Source organism: Nerophis ophidion, linkage group LG17 (genome assembly GCF_033978795.1).
Source record: "Nerophis ophidion isolate RoL-2023_Sa linkage group LG17, RoL_Noph_v1.0, whole genome shotgun sequence".
In the NCBI taxonomy this organism is placed as follows: domain Eukaryota; kingdom Metazoa; phylum Chordata; class Actinopteri; order Syngnathiformes; family Syngnathidae; genus Nerophis; species Nerophis ophidion.
In genome coordinates this window covers 12,071,746-12,090,472 of record NC_084627.1, presented here as the reverse complement: position 1 = coordinate 12,090,472, position 18,727 = coordinate 12,071,746, and the positions used below count along the sequence as shown (strand labels likewise).

At 35.5% G+C, this 18,727-nt stretch overlaps 1 protein-coding gene across 1 annotated transcript in view; it reads left to right on the top strand.

Moving 5' to 3' along the window:
- The first annotated feature begins 3,605 nt into the window (after positions 1–3,605).
- osbp2a (oxysterol binding protein 2a) overlaps positions 3,606–18,727 on the top strand; it is a 59,905-nt gene continuing 44,783 nt past the window's right edge. The window contains exon 1 of the mRNA XM_061876298.1: positions 3,606–4,012. Coding sequence (XP_061732282.1) covers positions 3,852–4,012 — 161 coding nt within the window. The 5' untranslated portion in view covers positions 3,606–3,851. The remainder of the gene's footprint in view (positions 4,013–18,727) is intronic.

The following is an 18,727-nucleotide window of genomic DNA, read 5'->3' as shown; positions in this document are numbered from 1 at the left end:
CCAGTGAATACCACTTTGACACCTCTGACATAACTCAACTGCAAGGCATTTTAAATTCCACAAATATCTTTAAAAAAATGCATTTAAATGTATTTTCCTTTTCTAAAGTCAGTGAAAGCATCAGTTGTTTGATGTCCAATGTTGTGAGATGAAATGTCTGATTTCAGGGTGGAGTTTCAGAACAAATTCTACCACGGCACAGGCGTCAAGTTCCTGCCCTTCGACTTCTCCCTTTTGCCCTCTGTTTTCGAGCAAGACGGCCTCCTCTGAAGCGTCGAATGCGGACAAACGGCGGGCCTTTTGACTTGGAAGGATGCTGCATACTGGGGACAATTCTCACTGTGAAGCCTCAAGACGATGAGAGGTCGCTCTCGTAGCAAAGTGTTTTTTGACCGTTACGAAAATAGAAGAAGAAAAAAATCCTTTCTGCTGTGCTGACCGCCTTACTTCTCCATCCAGCAAACCTGTGGGCGCACATCGGTGGGTTTCAAACTGCAGTTGAAGGCACACACGGGTGGGTTACAAACTTGCATTGTGCTGCGGAAACAACTTCTTAGCAGCACAATGCAAGTGAGCAAAGCATTCTGTCATGGTGCCATACTTATTTATTTCATAAATTGTCCGACAAACAGCAAAGAAGCACTTTTCATAAATGATTGTATTGTAAGGGACACCTTATTTATGATTGTGATGATGCCAAAATTCAAAAATTGTTCTGCTATTTGCTTATTATTATTATTAATAATTAATTATTTAAATGTGACCCTGTTCCTCTACTCTGCAGCCAAATGTGCTTATTGTATGTATTATTCATTGTGCTATTTATTTAAAAGAAAAACAACTCTGTAGTAGAGTCCAATATTTGACCATTTTTGATGTGTTGAATAAAGCTTTCGCAAGCATGCGTTTTGTTTTATTGGGGGCTCTTGACTTTTTTACATCTGAAATTTAACTTCATCGTTAACATTAAAGTGTATTTAATACAATCATTTACAATACATGTATGTGTTGATTAATCGTTGAAACGTAATGTTTTGGAAAATGCATGATTTTTATTTTATTTTATAAGCCTTTATAATATGCAACATTTATATACAATCAAGAAAAAATAATAAAACAACAGAAACAGTACAAAAAGCGCCAGGGGGTTGTAGACTCAATAAAGTAACTAAAATGGAAACAAATTTTATATATATATATGGTACTTTATTAATTCCTTCAGGAGAGTTCCCTCAGGAAAAAATTATATATATATACATATATATATGTATAATGTCTGCGATGAGGAGCGACTTGTCCAGGGTGTACACCGCCTTCCGCCCGATTGTAACTGAGATAGGCACCAGCGCGGGCCCCGCGACCCCAAAGGGAATAAGCGGTAGAAAAATGGATAGATATATATAATAATGAGTGTGTGTGTATGTATATATATATATATATATATATACACAGTCAAGAAATAGGTATTTGACCACCCTGCCATTTTGCAAGTTCTCCCACTTAGAAATCATGGAGGGGGCTGAAATTTTCACGGTAGGTGCATGTCCATTGTATGAGAGATAACCTCAAAAGAAAAATCCAGATTAGTATGTATATATACATTCATGCATCCCTTTTCTACCGCTTATTCCCTTTTGGGGTCGCAGGGGGCGCTGGCGCCTATCTCAGCTATATATATATATATATATACAAACACATATATATATACATATGTATGTATATATATATATATACAAACATATATGCATACATACGTAGTATATATATATATATATATATACATGTGCATTATATATACACATATATGTATGTATATATATGTGTATATGTATACATATTTGTATACATTCATATGTATATATATACACATTAACATATATATGTATTTGTGTGTATATATATATATATATATATATGTATGTGTGTATATATATGCTATCCATCCATCCATTTCCTACCGCTTATTCCCTTTTGGGGTCACGGGGGGCGCTGGCGCCTATCTCAGCTATATATATATATATATACATATATATATATATATATATATATATATATATATATATATATATATGTATATATATATATATATATATATATATGTATATATATATATATGTATATATATATATATACATATGTATGTATATATATATGTGTATATATACACAAACACATATATATACATACATACGTAATATATATATGTGTGCAATATATATACACATATATATATGTGTATATGTATACATATTTGTATACATTCATATGTATATATATACACATTAACATATATATGTATTTGTGTGTATATATATATATGTATATATGTATGTGTGTATATATATGCTATCCATCCATCCATTTCCTACCGCTTATTCCCTTTTGGGGTCACGGGGGGCGCTGGCGCCTATCTCAGCTATATATATATATATACATATATATATATATATATATATATATATATATGTATATATATATATATATATATATGTATATATATATATATATATATGTATATATATATATATATATATACATATGTATGTATATATATATGTGTATATATACACAAACACATATATATACATACATACGTAATATATATATGTGTGCAATATATATACACATATATATATGTGTATATGTATACATATTTGTGTACATTCATATGTATATATATACATTAACATATATATGTATTTGTGTGTATATATATATATATGTGTGTATATATTTATATATATGTGTGTATATATATGCACATGTGTATATATATATATGTATGTATATATGTATGTGTGTATATATATGTGTGTGTATATACATATATATATATATACACACACACATATATATAAATGTGTATGTATACACACACACACACACACATATATATATATATATATATATATATATACATATATGTGTATATATATATATATGTATATATATATTTATATATGTGTATGTGTATATATATATTGCGTGTGTGTGTGTGTAACAAAATGTAAAACCATAGGCTCACACAAGTTCCGTAAATAATCCAAGTTTGGAACACAGCATCATACCTTTCACGGCTTTTTGGTTGTTAAAAGTAGAAATTATTTTAAAGTAGAGTTCTAATTCTTTTTTTAAAGGTACAAAAAACAGGTCGGGTATTGAAAAAGTGAAATTTATGAATATAAAACTCAGCAAATAGTTTATAATGAGGTTGCAAAGGTAAATTTACTTTTCTTTTTTTTTTCCCATAGAAAATGCATGATACTTTGAGGTTTTCGCATGCATAATATTGACCCCAAAAGGGACAAGCGGTAAGAAATGGATGGAATATTGTAATTTCCCATTGACCGCGCCTGTGTCGTATTCCGACTCAACTGTCGCAAAAACAAACCTCTGAACATTTCAATGACAATTAAATTCAACGCTTTTTTTTTTCTTTTTTTTTTTTTAACTAAAAAAGTTAAAAGTACACAACAAGGCGCGGTGTAAACTGAATTTGAGGATATTATTTTATCATTGCCAAAACAATTCTCAATTTCCAACTTAATTCCTATATTTTTTGGTTTATGCTTTTTAATTAAAAGTCGTGACTCATCAGTAAAAACCCGCCAAACGCCACCAGCTTCATTATCAAAATGCCTCGTCTAAAAAAGTCGAAAGGAAAACACGGTTCCGTTTTATTTAAATGTTATATTTAATTGTTTCGTCCTTGCCGACATCAGGGCGGAGGTATACTCCCTCCCGGGGGAGATAGGTCCGGGTCCAGCGGTTAGCATCCGCTTAGCTTAGCCGCGCAGCTGTGGTCCTCCGGAGCGAGTAAAGCGGCGGTTATCTCGCCCCGCAGCCCGGACATGGACGAGTTAGTGAGGCGTCTGCCCTCGCCGACTCTCCCGGGGATGCACCTGCCGTGTCCGGACACCCACAAAGGCTGGCTCTTTAAATGGACCAACTACCTGAAGGGCTACCAGCGCCGGTGGTTCGTCCTCAGCAACGGCCTGCTGTCCTACTACAGGTTTTTGTTTCATACTTTTATTAGTAAATTGCAGAGTTCAGTACATATTCCGTACAACTGACCACTAAATGGTAACACCCCAATAAGTTTTTCAACTTGTTTAAGTCGGGGTCCACGTTAATCAATTCATGGTACAAATATATACTATCAGCATAATACATCCATCCTTTTTTCTACCGCTTATTCCCTTTTGGGGTCGCGGGGGGCGCTGGCGCCTATCTCAGCTACAATCGGGCGGAAGGCAGGGTACACCCTGGACAAGTCGCCACCTCATCGCAGGGCCAACACAGACAGACAACACTCACATTCATAATACAGTCATCACACAAGTTAATCATCATAGTATGTACATTGAATTATTTACATTATTTACAATCTGGGGGGTGGGATGAGGAGCTTTGGTTGATATCAGAACTTCAGTCATCAACAATTGCATCAGCAGAGAAATGGACATTGAAACAGTGTAGGTCAGGGGCAGAGGTGGGTAGAGTAACCAGAAATTGTACTCAAGTAAGAGTACTGTTACTTAAGATATTTATTACTCAAGTAAAAGTAAGGAGTAGTCACCCAAATATTTACTTGAGTAAAAGTAAAAAGTATGTTGTGAAAAAACTACTCAAGTACTGAGTAACTGATGAGTAACCTGTTTGTTTAATGATTCCAGCAACAAATAATGCACAAAAACATAAAAATAGCAACGAGCAAATTCAGAGCCAGGAATATCTCTTAAGCAACTAAAACAATATTATATATCAAATAATAATACATTAAAATAAAAAATAAGGCAAATTGAGCCACAATAACTTAACAGCACCATAGGCTCAGTAGGCATTCATTGATTGATTGATACTTTTATTAGTAGATTGCACAGTACAGTACATATTCCGTACAATTGACCACTAAATGGTAACACCCCAATAAGTTTTTCAACGTTAATCAATTACTTAATAAATGACCAAGTTGAGGTGATCTACCTCATATATATACATACACACATATCATATATATATATATATATATATATATATATATATATATATATATATATATATATATATACATACATACATACACACACATACCTTTATATATACAGTATATACTTTATATTTATTTATTTTGCCGTTTTTGTTCACATGTTAAAAGGTATTTTAATGAATATACATGCATGTTTAACATATAGATTCCTATCTTTCATGAAGACAAGAATATAAGTTGGTGTATTACCTGATTCTGATGACTTGCATTGATTGGAATCAGACAGTATAGTGCTGATAACGTCCCGGTTTTCAAATGGAGGAGAAAAAAAGTTCCTCCTTCCTGTCTAATACATCATTAAAGTCGTTGGTTTTTGGCATCTTATTTGTCCAGCTCCCATATTAGTTTTTATACACTTTACAAAAAATACATTGGCGGCAAACTCCGTAGCTTGCTAGCTTGTTTGCGCTGGCTTTTGGAGACTCTTATTTTGTTAGCGCAGGCGCGATGGAGCGGCACTTTTATTGTGAAGACAGGAACTGTGCGATCAGTCTTTAGGCTTTTGACGGGAAGTACGGTTGAAATAAAAAGGGTCTTTTTTCCTTTACTCTTTTGATTGATTGAAACTTTTATTAGTAGATTGCACAGTACAGTACATATTCCGTACAATTGACCACTAAATGGTAACACCTCAATAAGTTCTTCAACATGTCGTGTTCTACGTGGTACGATCACGTGACCGCCTGGCTCTGTTTGATTGGTCCAACGTCACCAGTGACTGCATTTGATTGGTGAAACGCAGGCATGCGTAGATCTTACTTTGAATGCGTGTCTGACAAAATCAAAACAAACAAAGCGTGCATTAACAGATCGATTAAAAAAAAGTAGCGAGTAGCGACCTGATTGTAGATAAATGGAGCGGAGTAAAAGTAGCGTTTCTTCTCTATAAATATACTCAAGTAAAAGTATGTTGCATAAAAACTACTCTTAGAAGTACAATTTATCCCAAAAGTTACTCAAGTAGATGTAACGGAGTAAATGTAGCGCGATACTACCCACCTCTGGTCAGGGGTCGGGAACCTTTTTGGCTGAGAGAGCCAAGAATCCGAATATTTTCAAATGTATTTCCCTAAGAGCCATATAGATTTTTTTTCAACACTGAACACAACTAAACGCGTGCATTTTTAAGTAAGACCAACATTACTAGAGTATAATAGGTCTCTTATTCTTTGTAATAACATTGATATTCTGAACCTAACTGTGGAAGGGCGTGGCCTGCGGGCCTGCAGCGAAGCAGGGTGTGCCATAACCGGCCTCGAAATCATTGACAGGTGCGAAGACAACCCACCTTGGCCTTGTTATCTAATCACCTGTCGCTCTATTATAAGCAGCAGCCAGGAGGAGAGACGGGGTTGGAGCTGGAGCCAGAGTGCGAGCGAGAACGAAAGCGAAAAAGACAATTGCTGGGAAGCAACTGAGAGACTTAGTCCATCCATCCATCCATCCATCCATCCATCTTCTTCCGCTTATCCGAGGTCAGGTCGCGGGGGCAGCAGCCTAAGCAGGGAAGCCCAGACTTCCCTTTCCCCAGCCACTTTGTCTAGCTCTTCCCGGGGGATCCCGAGGTGTTCCCAGGCCAGCCGGGAGACATAGTCTTCCCAACGTGTCCTGGGTCTTCCCCGTGGCCTCCTACCGGTTGGACGTGCCCTAAACACATCCTGACCAGATGCCCGAACCACCTCATCTGGCTCCTCTCGATGTGGAGGAGCAGCGGCTTTACTTTGAGTTCCTCCCGGATGGCAGAGCTTCTCACCCTATCTCTAAGGGAGAGACCCAAACTCATTTCGGCCGCTTGTACCCGTGATCTTATCCTTTCGGTCATGACCCAAAGCTCATGACCATAGGTGAGGATGGGAACGTAGATCGACCGGTAAATTGAGAGCTTTGCCTTCCGGCTCAGCTCCTTTTTCACCACAACAGATCGGTACAACGTCCGCATTACTGGAGAGAGACTTATTGAAAAATAAAAAAATATCGTAACCCTGAAACAGGCTTTCATGTTGGTGCTTGGTGGTCTGAAGAACTCCCAGGAGGGCAAGCCCTAAAAAAATAATGGTAGAAAAAAGGATGGATGGATTCAAATGCATGAGCATGTTTAATATTTTGAACGTTATTTCTAACATTTTGATTACAGTTGGAATTAGTCATTACTTATTGTGTTAAGCAGTGTTAGCTCAGATTTATCCGAGAGCCAGATGCAGTCATCAAAAGAGCCACATTTGGCTCTAGAACCATAGGTTCCCTACCCATGGTGTAGGTCTTACTTAGTAGGATATGTACAGTGAGCAGAGAACTTAGTGAGTTCAGATAGCATAAGCGCAAGCAAATACATTAGAAGTACATTTGATTATTTACAATAGGTTATTTATAATCCGGGGAGATGGGATGTGAATGGAGGAGGGTATTAGTAAAGTGTTGAAGTTGCCTGGAGGTGTTGTTTTAGAGCGGGTTTGAAGGAGGATAGAGATGCACTTACTTTTACACCTGTTGGGAGTGCATTCCACATTGATGTGGCATAGAAAGAGAATGATTTAGGACCTTTGTTTGATCGGAATCTGGGTTTAACGTGGTTTGTGGAGCTCCCCCTGGTGTTGTGGTTAGGGCGGTCATTTACGTTAAAGGGGAACATTATCAGCAGACCTACGTAAGTGTCAATATATACCTTGATGGTGCAGAAAAAAGACCATCTATTTTTTTAACCGATTTCCGAACTCTAAATGGGTGAATTTTGGCAAATTAAACGCCTTTCTGTTTATCGGGCTGGAGGCGATGACGTCAGAATGTGACGTCGCCGAGGTAACACACCCACCATTTTCATTTTCAACACATTACAAACACCGGGTCTCAGCTCTGTTATTTTCAGTTTTTTTTTACTATTTTTAGGAACCTTGGAGACATGCCTCGACGGTGTGTTGTCGGAGGGTGTAACAACACTAACAGGGAGGGATTCAAGTTGCACCACTGGCAAGAAATCTGCCGCCAGACCCCCATTGAATGTGCCAGAGTGTCTCCACATTTTACCGGCGATGCTAAGACAGACATGGCACAGAGATGTATGGATAACCTGCAAATGCATTTGCAACGATAGTCAACAAAATCACAAAGGTGAGTTTTGTTGACTGCCAGCTAATCGATGCTGACATGCTACGCTAATCGATGCTAACATGCTATTTACCGGCGGTGCTAAAGCAGACATGGCACAGAGATGTATGGATAACCTGCAGATGCATTTGCAACTATATTACGTTTCCTTCCACCCACTTTTAATGCGAAACAAACACTTACCAATCGAAGGATTTAAGTTGCTCCAGTGTCAAAAGATGCGAAAGTCCTGATCGTTTGGTCCGCATATTTTACCGGCGATGCTAACGCAGCTATTCGGCCATGCTATGGCTATGAATAGCGTCTATAGCTATTCGCTCAATAGCTTGAGTTTCTTCTTCAATATTTTCATACTCCAACCATCTGTTTCAATACATGCGTAATCTGTTGAATCGCTTAAGTCGCTGAAATCCGAGTTTGAATCCGAGCTAATGTCGCTATATCTTGCTGTGGTATTCCCATTGTTTGTTTAGATTGGCAGCACTGTGTGACGTCACAGGGAAATGGCCAGTGTCTTCGCAGAGAGTCGAAAATAAGGCACTTTAAAGCTTTATTTAGGGATATTCCGAGACCGGTAAAATTTTGAAAAAAACTTCAAAAAATACAACAAGCCACTGGGAACTGATTTTTATTGTTTTTAACCCTTTTGAAATTGTGATAATGTTCCCCTTTAAGGAAATAGTTTGACATGTATTTCGGTATCAGGGAGGTGTAGCGGATTTTATAGACTAGGCCAGGGGTCGTCAACCTTTACCACTCAAAGAGCCGTTTCGACCCTTTTCACAAAATGAGGAAGACAATGGGAGCCGCAACTATTCTCACCAATATCTGCTGGTGGTCACCCAGATGACAAGAATAAGGGCGTGCTATGAAGCCATTGCCTTAAACACCTTCTACAACATGTACAAACTGCTTGCAAGTCTAGCAACATGTTGTGAGAGGCTTCCGCAGATGCATGCACACGACTGGAAGGCATACTGGGTGACACAGAGTACACTGACGGTTGTGATATAAGCAACTTTATCACTCCTACTAATATGCGCCACATTGTGAACCCACACAAAAGAAGAATGACAAACACATTTCGGGAAAAAAATCCTCACAGTAACACAACAAATACCCAGACTCCTTTGCATCCATGACACTTCCTGAGTATGTTATACACCCCGCGAGCACCAAACCCCGCCCACCTCAACCACGCAGGGAGCTGGGGTTGGGGGGGTTTGGTGCTAGCGGGGGTGTGTAACGTAGCCCGGAAGAGTTAGGGATACATGGGAGCCCCGCCACCCGGCGGAGGAAACTCATTTGGGCCGCTTGTACCCGTGATCTTGTCCTTTCGGTCATGACCCAAAACTCATGACGATAGGTGAGGATGGATTGAGAGCTTTGCCTTCCGGCTCAGCTTCTTCTTGGAGTTGAGCATATGTCAGCATGTGGCCCCACTTTGAACTATTTTTCAAACGCTTATTGCAAACGCTCATTTACAGTAAGTCATTAATTTGACTTAGTCATAATTTTGTCTTAGTAAGTCGATATTTACTAAGTCAAAATAATGACACTTAGTATCTCAGATAACTAGGCCCGTTTTGTTTTTACTTTATGGAAAAAAAATATCGAGATATATATCGTTTATTGTCACTCAGCATACGAAGCGGAAAACATGGCCAAAAATGGTAGGCTTCTTCACGCGACAAAGCTGGCCTACTTCACCACAGTCTGTAGTCTATTGCCTCCCCAGGCTGTGGTGAGATGGAAACGAGATAGTGGCGACAGGCCAAATTTAACTGTCCCTTCCCCGTCCGTCCGCCTGTCTTGGGCGGCGCCCCCTTCCCCTGGAGAGACACCACCACTAACAACACTGAATTGTGTGTTGTTGTTGAGTGTCGGTGCTGTCTAGAGCTCGGCAGAGTAACTGTGTAATACTCTTCCATATCAGTAGGTGGCAGCCGGTAGCTAATTGCTTTGTAGATGTTGGAAACAGCGGGAGACAGTGTGCAGGTAAAAAGGAGGTGGGCGGGGTGTGTATTGTAGTGTCCCGGAAAGGTTAGTACTGCAAGGGGCTCTGGGCATTTGTTCTGTTGTGTTACGATGCGGATGTTCTCCCGAAATGTGTTGGTCATTCTTGTTTGGTGTGGGTTCACAGTGTGGCACATATTTGTAACAGTGTTAAAGTCGTAGCGGGGAGGGTGTATATTGTAGCGTCCCGGAAAGGTTAGTACTGCAAGGGGTTCTGGGCATTTGTTCTGTTGTGTTACGATGCGGATGTTCTCCCGAAATGTGTTGGTCATTCCTGTTTGGTGTGGGTTCACAGTGTGGCACATATTTGTAACAGTGTTAGAGTCGTATCGGGGGGGGGTGTCTATTGTAGCGTCCCAGAAGAGTTAGTGCTACAAGGGATTCTGGGTATTTGTTCTATTGTGTTTATGTTGTGTTACGGTGTAGATGTATTTTTATATCCTTTAGTCCTACAAAGAGGAACTATTAACTGTTGACCAGAGCGAAAGAGCTGGAATTCACTGCGTACAAATTGATTTAGTGCAGACCGGTTTCTCAAGGACAAACTACCAAACCTTGACACCAGGGAGAAGGACAGAATGGGTTCAATATATGTCCCATAAAAGGGTGACAACATGGTTCTATCTATGTGGAGACGTGACAGTTTCCTCAGGCAATGAAGACGTTGGTGTCCCTTTGTGGTTCATCTCGAAGGTCAGTTTTGAGTCCATGACCGAGCCGAGGTACTTTTAGCTGTCCCACGCAGTCTACAGGCTGACCTTTGATGACTGCGGGAGGTTTGGCATTGGTGTGGCTTCTAAAATCAATAATCATGTCCTCGGTTTTAGATATGTTGAGCTGTAAAAAGGATTCCGAGTACCAATTGACAAATTCAGTAACAACGAGACCATGGCTGGACATCAATTAATTTGTAGCGTTATCTCTGGAAGTGCAGAATAGGAAGATAATAAGGAAGTAGTTGAAATAATGTATTGCTATTGTTAAACTACTGTAATTAAATAGAAATGTGTGCAGTTAATAGGCCTAATAGGTATCAATTGATCTCACCCATTCAGAGGTGTCAAAGCTTGCCTGTGTATCGGCTGGGGACATCTCTGCGCTGCTGATCCGCCTCCGCTTGGGATGGTTTCCTGCTGGCTCCGCTGTGAACGGGACTCTTGCTGCTGTGTTGGATCCGCTTTGGACTGGACTCTCGCGACTGTGTTGGATCCATTATGGATTGAACTTTCACAGTATCATGTTAGACCCGCTCGACATCCATTGCTTTCCTCCTCTCCAAGGTTCTCATAGTCATCATTGTCACCGACGTCCCACTGGGTCATTATTGTCACCGATGTCCCACTGGGTGTGAGTTTTCCTTGCCCTTATGTGGGCACATATTTGTAAAAGTGTTAAAGTTGTAGCGGGGGGTGTATATTGTAGCGTCCCGGAAGAGTTAGTGCTGCAAGGGATTCTGGGTATTTGTTCTGGTGTGTTTATGTTGTGTTACGGTGCAGATGTACTTTTATATCCTTTAGTCCTACAAAGAGGAACTATTAACTATTATGGAACTATTATGGATTGAACTTTCACAGTATCATGTTAGACCCGCTCGACATCCATTGCTTTCCTCCTCTCCAAGGTTCTCATAGTCATTATTGTCACCGATGTCCCACTGGGTGTGAGTTTTCCTTGCCCTTATGTGGGCCTACCGAGGATGTCGTGGTGGTTTGTGCAGCCCTTTGAGACACTAGTGATTTAGGGCTATATAAGTAAACATTGATTGATTGATTGATTTTCACTGAGGGCCACATCGCAGTTGTGTTTGGCCCCAGAGGGCCGCTTCTAACAGTGAATACTATTATTACACCATTTTTTAATGCATTTTATTGGTACATTTTTTAAAACTTAAAATGTGAAAAAACATGGTAAATTGCAATAATTTCACCTCAAAAGGTAGTGTATATTGCTGTAAATGGAAGAACATTACTGCTGTTTTTATGGTTAAAAAAAGTTTTACTATAAAATTGCAGTTTTTATTTACAGTAAACAAAAAAATTTAAATTTTACAGTAAAATTCTGGCAACTGAGCTGCCAGATTTTGTTTTTTACCGCAAGTAAACAACTGTAGGTTTTTCAGTGTATTACTGTAAATGCCAAAACGGCACCGCAGTTTATTACGGTAAAAAAAGTACAGTTTTTTTCATTTAAAAAAAGCTGTAAATTTCACAATTTTACAATAAAATCTATTGCCACTTTTACATTGCACAATTTGACGGATAACTTGCTTTGAAATCATTATTAGTCTTTACTTTATTTTTAAAAATGGTTTGAATATTTGATAATATATTTTTGCATTATTAGCCAATATTTAGGTTAAAATAATTTTCGAATACACGGAGCCACATTGCAGTTATGTTTGGCCCCAGAGGGCCGCTTCTAACAGTGAATACTTGTATTATCACACCATTTTTGTAAGGCATTTTATTAGTACATTTTTTAATACAAAATATGAAAAAAAAAAGGTAAGTTGCAACAATTTCACCTCAAAATGTAGTGTATAATACATTAAATGGAAGAACAGTACTGCTGTTTTTATGGTTTAAAAAAAGGCAGCTCAATTGCCAGAATTTTACTGTAAAATAAAAAAAAAAAATTTTTTTTATTAAAATTAAAAATACTGCAATTTTTCAGTAAAATTTTGGCAAACGGAGCTGCCAGTTTTTGTTTTTTACCGCAAGTAAACAACTGTAGGTTTTTCAGTGTATTACTGTATATGCCAAAACGGCACCGCAGTTTATTACGGTAAAAAAAGTACAGTTTTTTTCATTTAAAAAAAGCTGTAAATTTCACAATTTTACAATAAAATCTATTGCTACTTTTACATTGCACAATTTGATGGATAACTTGCTTTGAAATCATTATTAGTCTTTACTTTATTTTTAAAAATGGTTTGAATATTTGATAATATATTTTTGCATTATTAGCCAATATTTAGGTTAAAATAATTTGCGAATACACGGAGCCACATTGCAGTTATGTTTGGCCCCAGAGGGCCGCTTGTAACAGTGAATACTTGTATTATCACACCATTTTTTAAGGCATTTTATTAGTACATTTTTTAAAACAAAATATGAAAAAAAAAGGTAAGTTGCAACAATTTCACCTCAAAATTTAGTGTATAATACATTAAATGGAAGAACAGTACTGCTGTTTTTATGGTTAAAAAAAAGGCAGCTCAATTGCCAGAATTTTACTGTAAAATAAAAAAAATAATTTTTTTTAATTAAAATTAAAAATACTGCAATTTTTCAGTAAAATTTTGGCAAACGGAGCTGCCAGTTTTTGTTTTTTACCGCAAGTAAACAACTGTAGGTTTTTCAGTGTATTACTGTATATGCCAAAACGGCACCGCAGTTTATTACGGTAAAAAAAGTACAGTTTTTTTCATTAAAAAAAAGCTGTAAATTTCACAATTTTACAATAAAATCTATTGCCACTTTTACATTGCACAATTTGACGGATAACTTGCTTTGAAATCATTATTAGTCTTTACTTTATTTTTAAAAATGGTTTGAATATTTGATAATATATTTTTGCATTATTAGCCAATATTTAGGTTAAAATAATTTTCGAATACACGGAGCCACATTGCAGTTATGTTTGGCCCCAGAGGGCCGCTTCTAACAGTGAATACTTGTATTATCACACCATTTTTGTAAGGCATTTTATTAGTACATTTTTTAATACAAAATATGAAAAAAAAAAGGTAAGTTGCAACAATTTCACCTCAAAATGTAGTGTATAATACATTAAATGGAAGAACAGTACTGCTGTTTTTATGGTTTAAAAAAAGGCAGCTCAATTGCCAGAATTTTACTGTAAAATAAAAAAAAAAAATTTTTTTTATTAAAATTAAAAATACTGCAATTTTTCAGTAAAATTTTGGCAAACGGAGCTGCCAGTTTTTGTTTTTTACCGCAAGTAAACAACTGTAGGTTTTTCAGTGTATTACTGTATATGCCAAAACGGCACCGCAGTTTATTACGGTAAAAAAAGTACAGTTTTTTTCATTTAAAAAAAGCTGTAAATTTCACAATTTTACAATAAAATCTATTGCTACTTTTACATTGCACAATTTGATGGATAACTTGCTTTGAAATCATTATTAGTCTTTACTTTATTTTTAAAAATGGTTTGAATATTTGATAATATATTTTTGCATTATTAGCCAATATTTAGGTTAAAATAATTTGCGAATACACGGAGCCACATTGCAGTTATGTTTGGCCCCAGAGGGCCGCTTGTAACAGTGAATACTTGTATTATCACACCATTTTTTAAGGCATTTTATTAGTACATTTTTTAAAACAAAATATGAAAAAAAAAGGTAAGTTGCAACAATTTCACCTCAAAATTTAGTGTATAATACATTAAATGGAAGAACAGTACTGCTGTTTTTATGGTTAAAAAAAAGGCAGCTCAATTGCCAGAATTTTACTGTAAAATAAAAAAAATAATTTTTTTTTATTAAAATTAAAAATACTGCAATTTTTCAGTAAAATTTTGGCAAACGGAGCTGCCAGTTTTTGTTTTTTACCGCAAGTAAACAACTGTAGGTTTTTCAGTGTATTACTGTATATGCCAAAACGGCACCGCAGTTTATTACGGTAAAAAAAGTACAGTTTTTTTCATTAAAAAAAAGCTGTAAATTTCCCAATTTTACAATAAAATCTATTGCCACTTTTACATTGCACAATATGACGGATAACTTGCTTTGAAATCATTATTAGTCTTTATTTTAATTTTAAAAATGGTTTGAATATTTGATAATATATTTTTGCATTAGCCAATATTTAGGTTAAAATAATTTTCGAATACACGGAGCCACATTGCAGTTATTTTTGGCCACAGAGGGCCGCTTCTAACAGTGAATACTTGTATTATCACATCATTTTTTAAGGCATTTTATTAGTACATTTTTTAAAACAAAATATGAAAAAAAAGGTAAGTTGCAACAATTTCACCTCAAAATTTAGTGTATAATACATTAAATGGAAGAACAGTACTGCTGTTTTTATGGTTAAAAAAAAAAGGCAGCTCAGTTGCCAGAATTTTACTGTAAAATAAAAAAAATATATTTTTTTTTAATTAAAATTAAAAATACTGCAATTTTTCAGTGAAATTTTGGCAAACGGAGCTGCCAGTTTTTGTTTTTTACCGCAAGTAAACAACTGTAGATTTTTCAGTGTATTACTGTAAATGCCAAAACGGCACCGCAGTTTATTACGGTAAAAAAAGGACAGTTTTTTTCATTGAAAAAAAGCTGTAAATTTCCCAATTTTACAATAAAATCTATTGCTACTTTTACATTGCACAATATGACGGATAACTTGCTTTGAAATCATTATTAGTCTTTATTTTAATTTTAAAAATGGTTTGAATATTTGATAATATATTTTTGCATTAGCCAATATTTAGGTTAAAATAATTTGCGAATACACGGAGCCACATTGCAGTTATGTTTGGCCCCAGAGGGCCGCTTCTAACAGTGAATACTTGTATTATCACACCATTTTTTAAGGCATTTTTTTTGTACATTTTTGAAAACTAAAATGTAAAAAAAAAAATGGTAAATTGCAATAATTTCACCTCAAAATTTAGTGTATAATACATTAAATGGAAGAACATTTCATGTTTTTTTTTTCATGGTTTAAAAAAGGCAGCTCAGTTGCCAGAATTTTACTGTAAAATAAAAAAATATATATATTTTTTAATTAAAATTAAAAATACTGAAATTTTTCAGTAAAATTTTGGCAAGTGAGCTGCTATTTTGTTTGGTTTTATTTTACCGCAAATAAACAACTGTAGATTTTTCAGTGTTTTACTGTAACTGCCATAACTGCACCGCAGTTCATTACAGTGAAAAAAGTACTGTTTTTTTCGTTAAAAAAATGCTGGAAATTTCACAATGTTACCATGACATCTATTGCTACTTTTACATTGCACAATTTGATGCATAATTTGCTTTGAAATCATTATTATTAGTATTTATTTCTGTTTAAAAATGGTTTGAATATTTGATAATTCATTTTTGCATAATTAGACAATATTTAAGTTAACAATTTGCGAATACACGGAGCCACATCGCAGTTATGTTTTTCCCCAGAGGGCCACTTGTAACAGTGAATACTATTATTACACAATTTTTAAAATGCATTTTATTAGTACATTTAAAAAAAACAAAAATAAAAAAAAAATGGTAAGTTGCAATAATTTCACCTCAAAATTTAGTGTATAACACATTAAATGGAAGAACAGTACTGCTGTTTTTATGGTTTAAAAAAAGGCAGCTCAGTTGCCAGAATTTTACTGTAAAATTAAAAAAATTTTTTAATGAAAATTAAAAATACTGCAATTTTTCAGTAAAATTTTGCCACCTGAGCTGCCATTTTGTTTGGTTTTCTTTTACCGCAAATAAACAACTGTAGATTTTTCTGTGTTTTACTGTAACTGCCATAACTGCACCGCAGTTCATTACAGTGAAAAAAGTACAGTTTTTTTCGTTAAAAAAATGCTGTAAATTTCACAATGTTACCATGACATCTATTGCTACTTTTACATTGCACAATTTGATGCATAATTTGCTTTGAAATCATTATTATTAGTATTTATTTCTGTTTAAAAATGGTTTGAATATTTGATAATTCATTTTTGCATAATTAGACAATATTTAAGTTAACAATTTGCGAATACACGGAGCCACATCGCAGTTATGTTTGGCCCCAGAGGGCCACTTGTAACAGTGAATACTATTATTACACCATTTTTTTACTGCATTTTATTAGTACATTTTTTTTAATACTAAATTGTTTAAAAAAAAATGGTAAGTTGCAATAATTTCACCTCAAAATGTAGTGTATATTACTGTAAATGGAGGAACAGTACTGCTGTTTTTATGGTAAAAAAAAGAGCAGGTCAGTTGCTAAAATTTTACTGTAAATTTAAAAACATTTTTTCTGTAAATAAAAAACTGCAATTTTACAGTAAAATTTCAGCACCTGAGCTGCCAGTTTGTTTTTTTGTTTTTTTCCACAAATAAACAACTGTAAATTTTTCTGTGTTTTACTGCAAATGCCAAAACGGCACCGCAGTTTATTACAGTAAAAAAGTACAGTTTTTTTCATTGAAAAAAAAAATTCTGTAAATTTCACAATGTTACCATGACATCTATTGCTACTTTTACATTGCTGAATTTGAAATCATTATTATTAGTATTTATTTCTATTTAAAAAATGGTTTGAATGTCTGATAATATATTTTTGCATAATTAGACAATAGACAATAATAACAGTACTGTTGTTTTTATGGTTAAAAAAAGCTTTACTGTAAAATTGCAGTTTTTTTATCTACAGTAAACAAAAAAAATGTAAATTTTACAGTAAAATTCTGGCACATGAGCTGCCAGTTTGTTGTTGTTGTTTTTTTACTGCAAATTAACAACTTTAGATTTTTCGGTGTATTAATGTAAATGCCAAAAAACGGCACTGCGGTTTATTACAGTAAAAAAGTACAGTTTAAAGAAAAAAAAATGCTGTAAATTTCACAATTTTACTATGACATCTATTGCTACATTTATATTGCAAAATTTGATGGATTTACATTGCACAATTTGATGGATAACTTGCTTTGAAATCATTATTAGTAGTCTTTATTTCTATTTAAACAATGGTTTGAATGTTTGATAATATATTTTTGCAAAATTAGACAATATTTAAGTTAACATAATTTGCGACTACACGGAGCACATATTTTTTTTTTCTCCTGAAATAGTGAAGTGAAGTGAATTATATTTATATAGCGCTTTTTCTCTAGTGACTCAAAGCGCTTTACATAGTGAAACCCAATATCTAAGTTATATTTAAACCAGTGTGGGTGGCACTGGGAGCAGGTGGGTAAAGTGTCTTGCCCAAGGACACAACGGCAGAGACTAGGATGTTGGAAGCGGGAATCGAACCTGCAACCCTCAAGTTGCTGGCACGGGCTCTCTACCAACCGATCTAAACCGCCCCGGTTTAGCTCGGTTATTTAATAGTTTTGAGTAATCACAGTGAAAAGTTAAATAAAATTCTACTAAATATATTTGAGATCCGAAAGGTTCCCCCACTCATAAAGTGATGCATTTTTATTAGTTGTTTTTTTTTTTATAGAAAGAAAGAATACATTTAGTAAGAAAAGTTACAGTACTTTTTGAATTTATATTATTTCTAGGCTTTCGAGGACCAAATAAAATGACATGGCGGGCCACATCTGGCCCCCGGGCCCTTGAGTTTGACACCTGTGCACGAATTTAATAGGAACAGCATAAATAAATGAATTTTTCAACAATATTCTAGCGGTATTGAGATTAGATTAGATTAGATAGTACTTTATTTATTCCATCAGGAGAGTTCCTTCAGGAAAATTACAATTTTCAGCACAATCCCATTCAAGATCAGACAAACATTAAAGGGAGACAGAACAGGATCGCTGACGGGTCTGCCGGCTTCCAGCGCCCCTTACAAAAAAAGATGAGATACA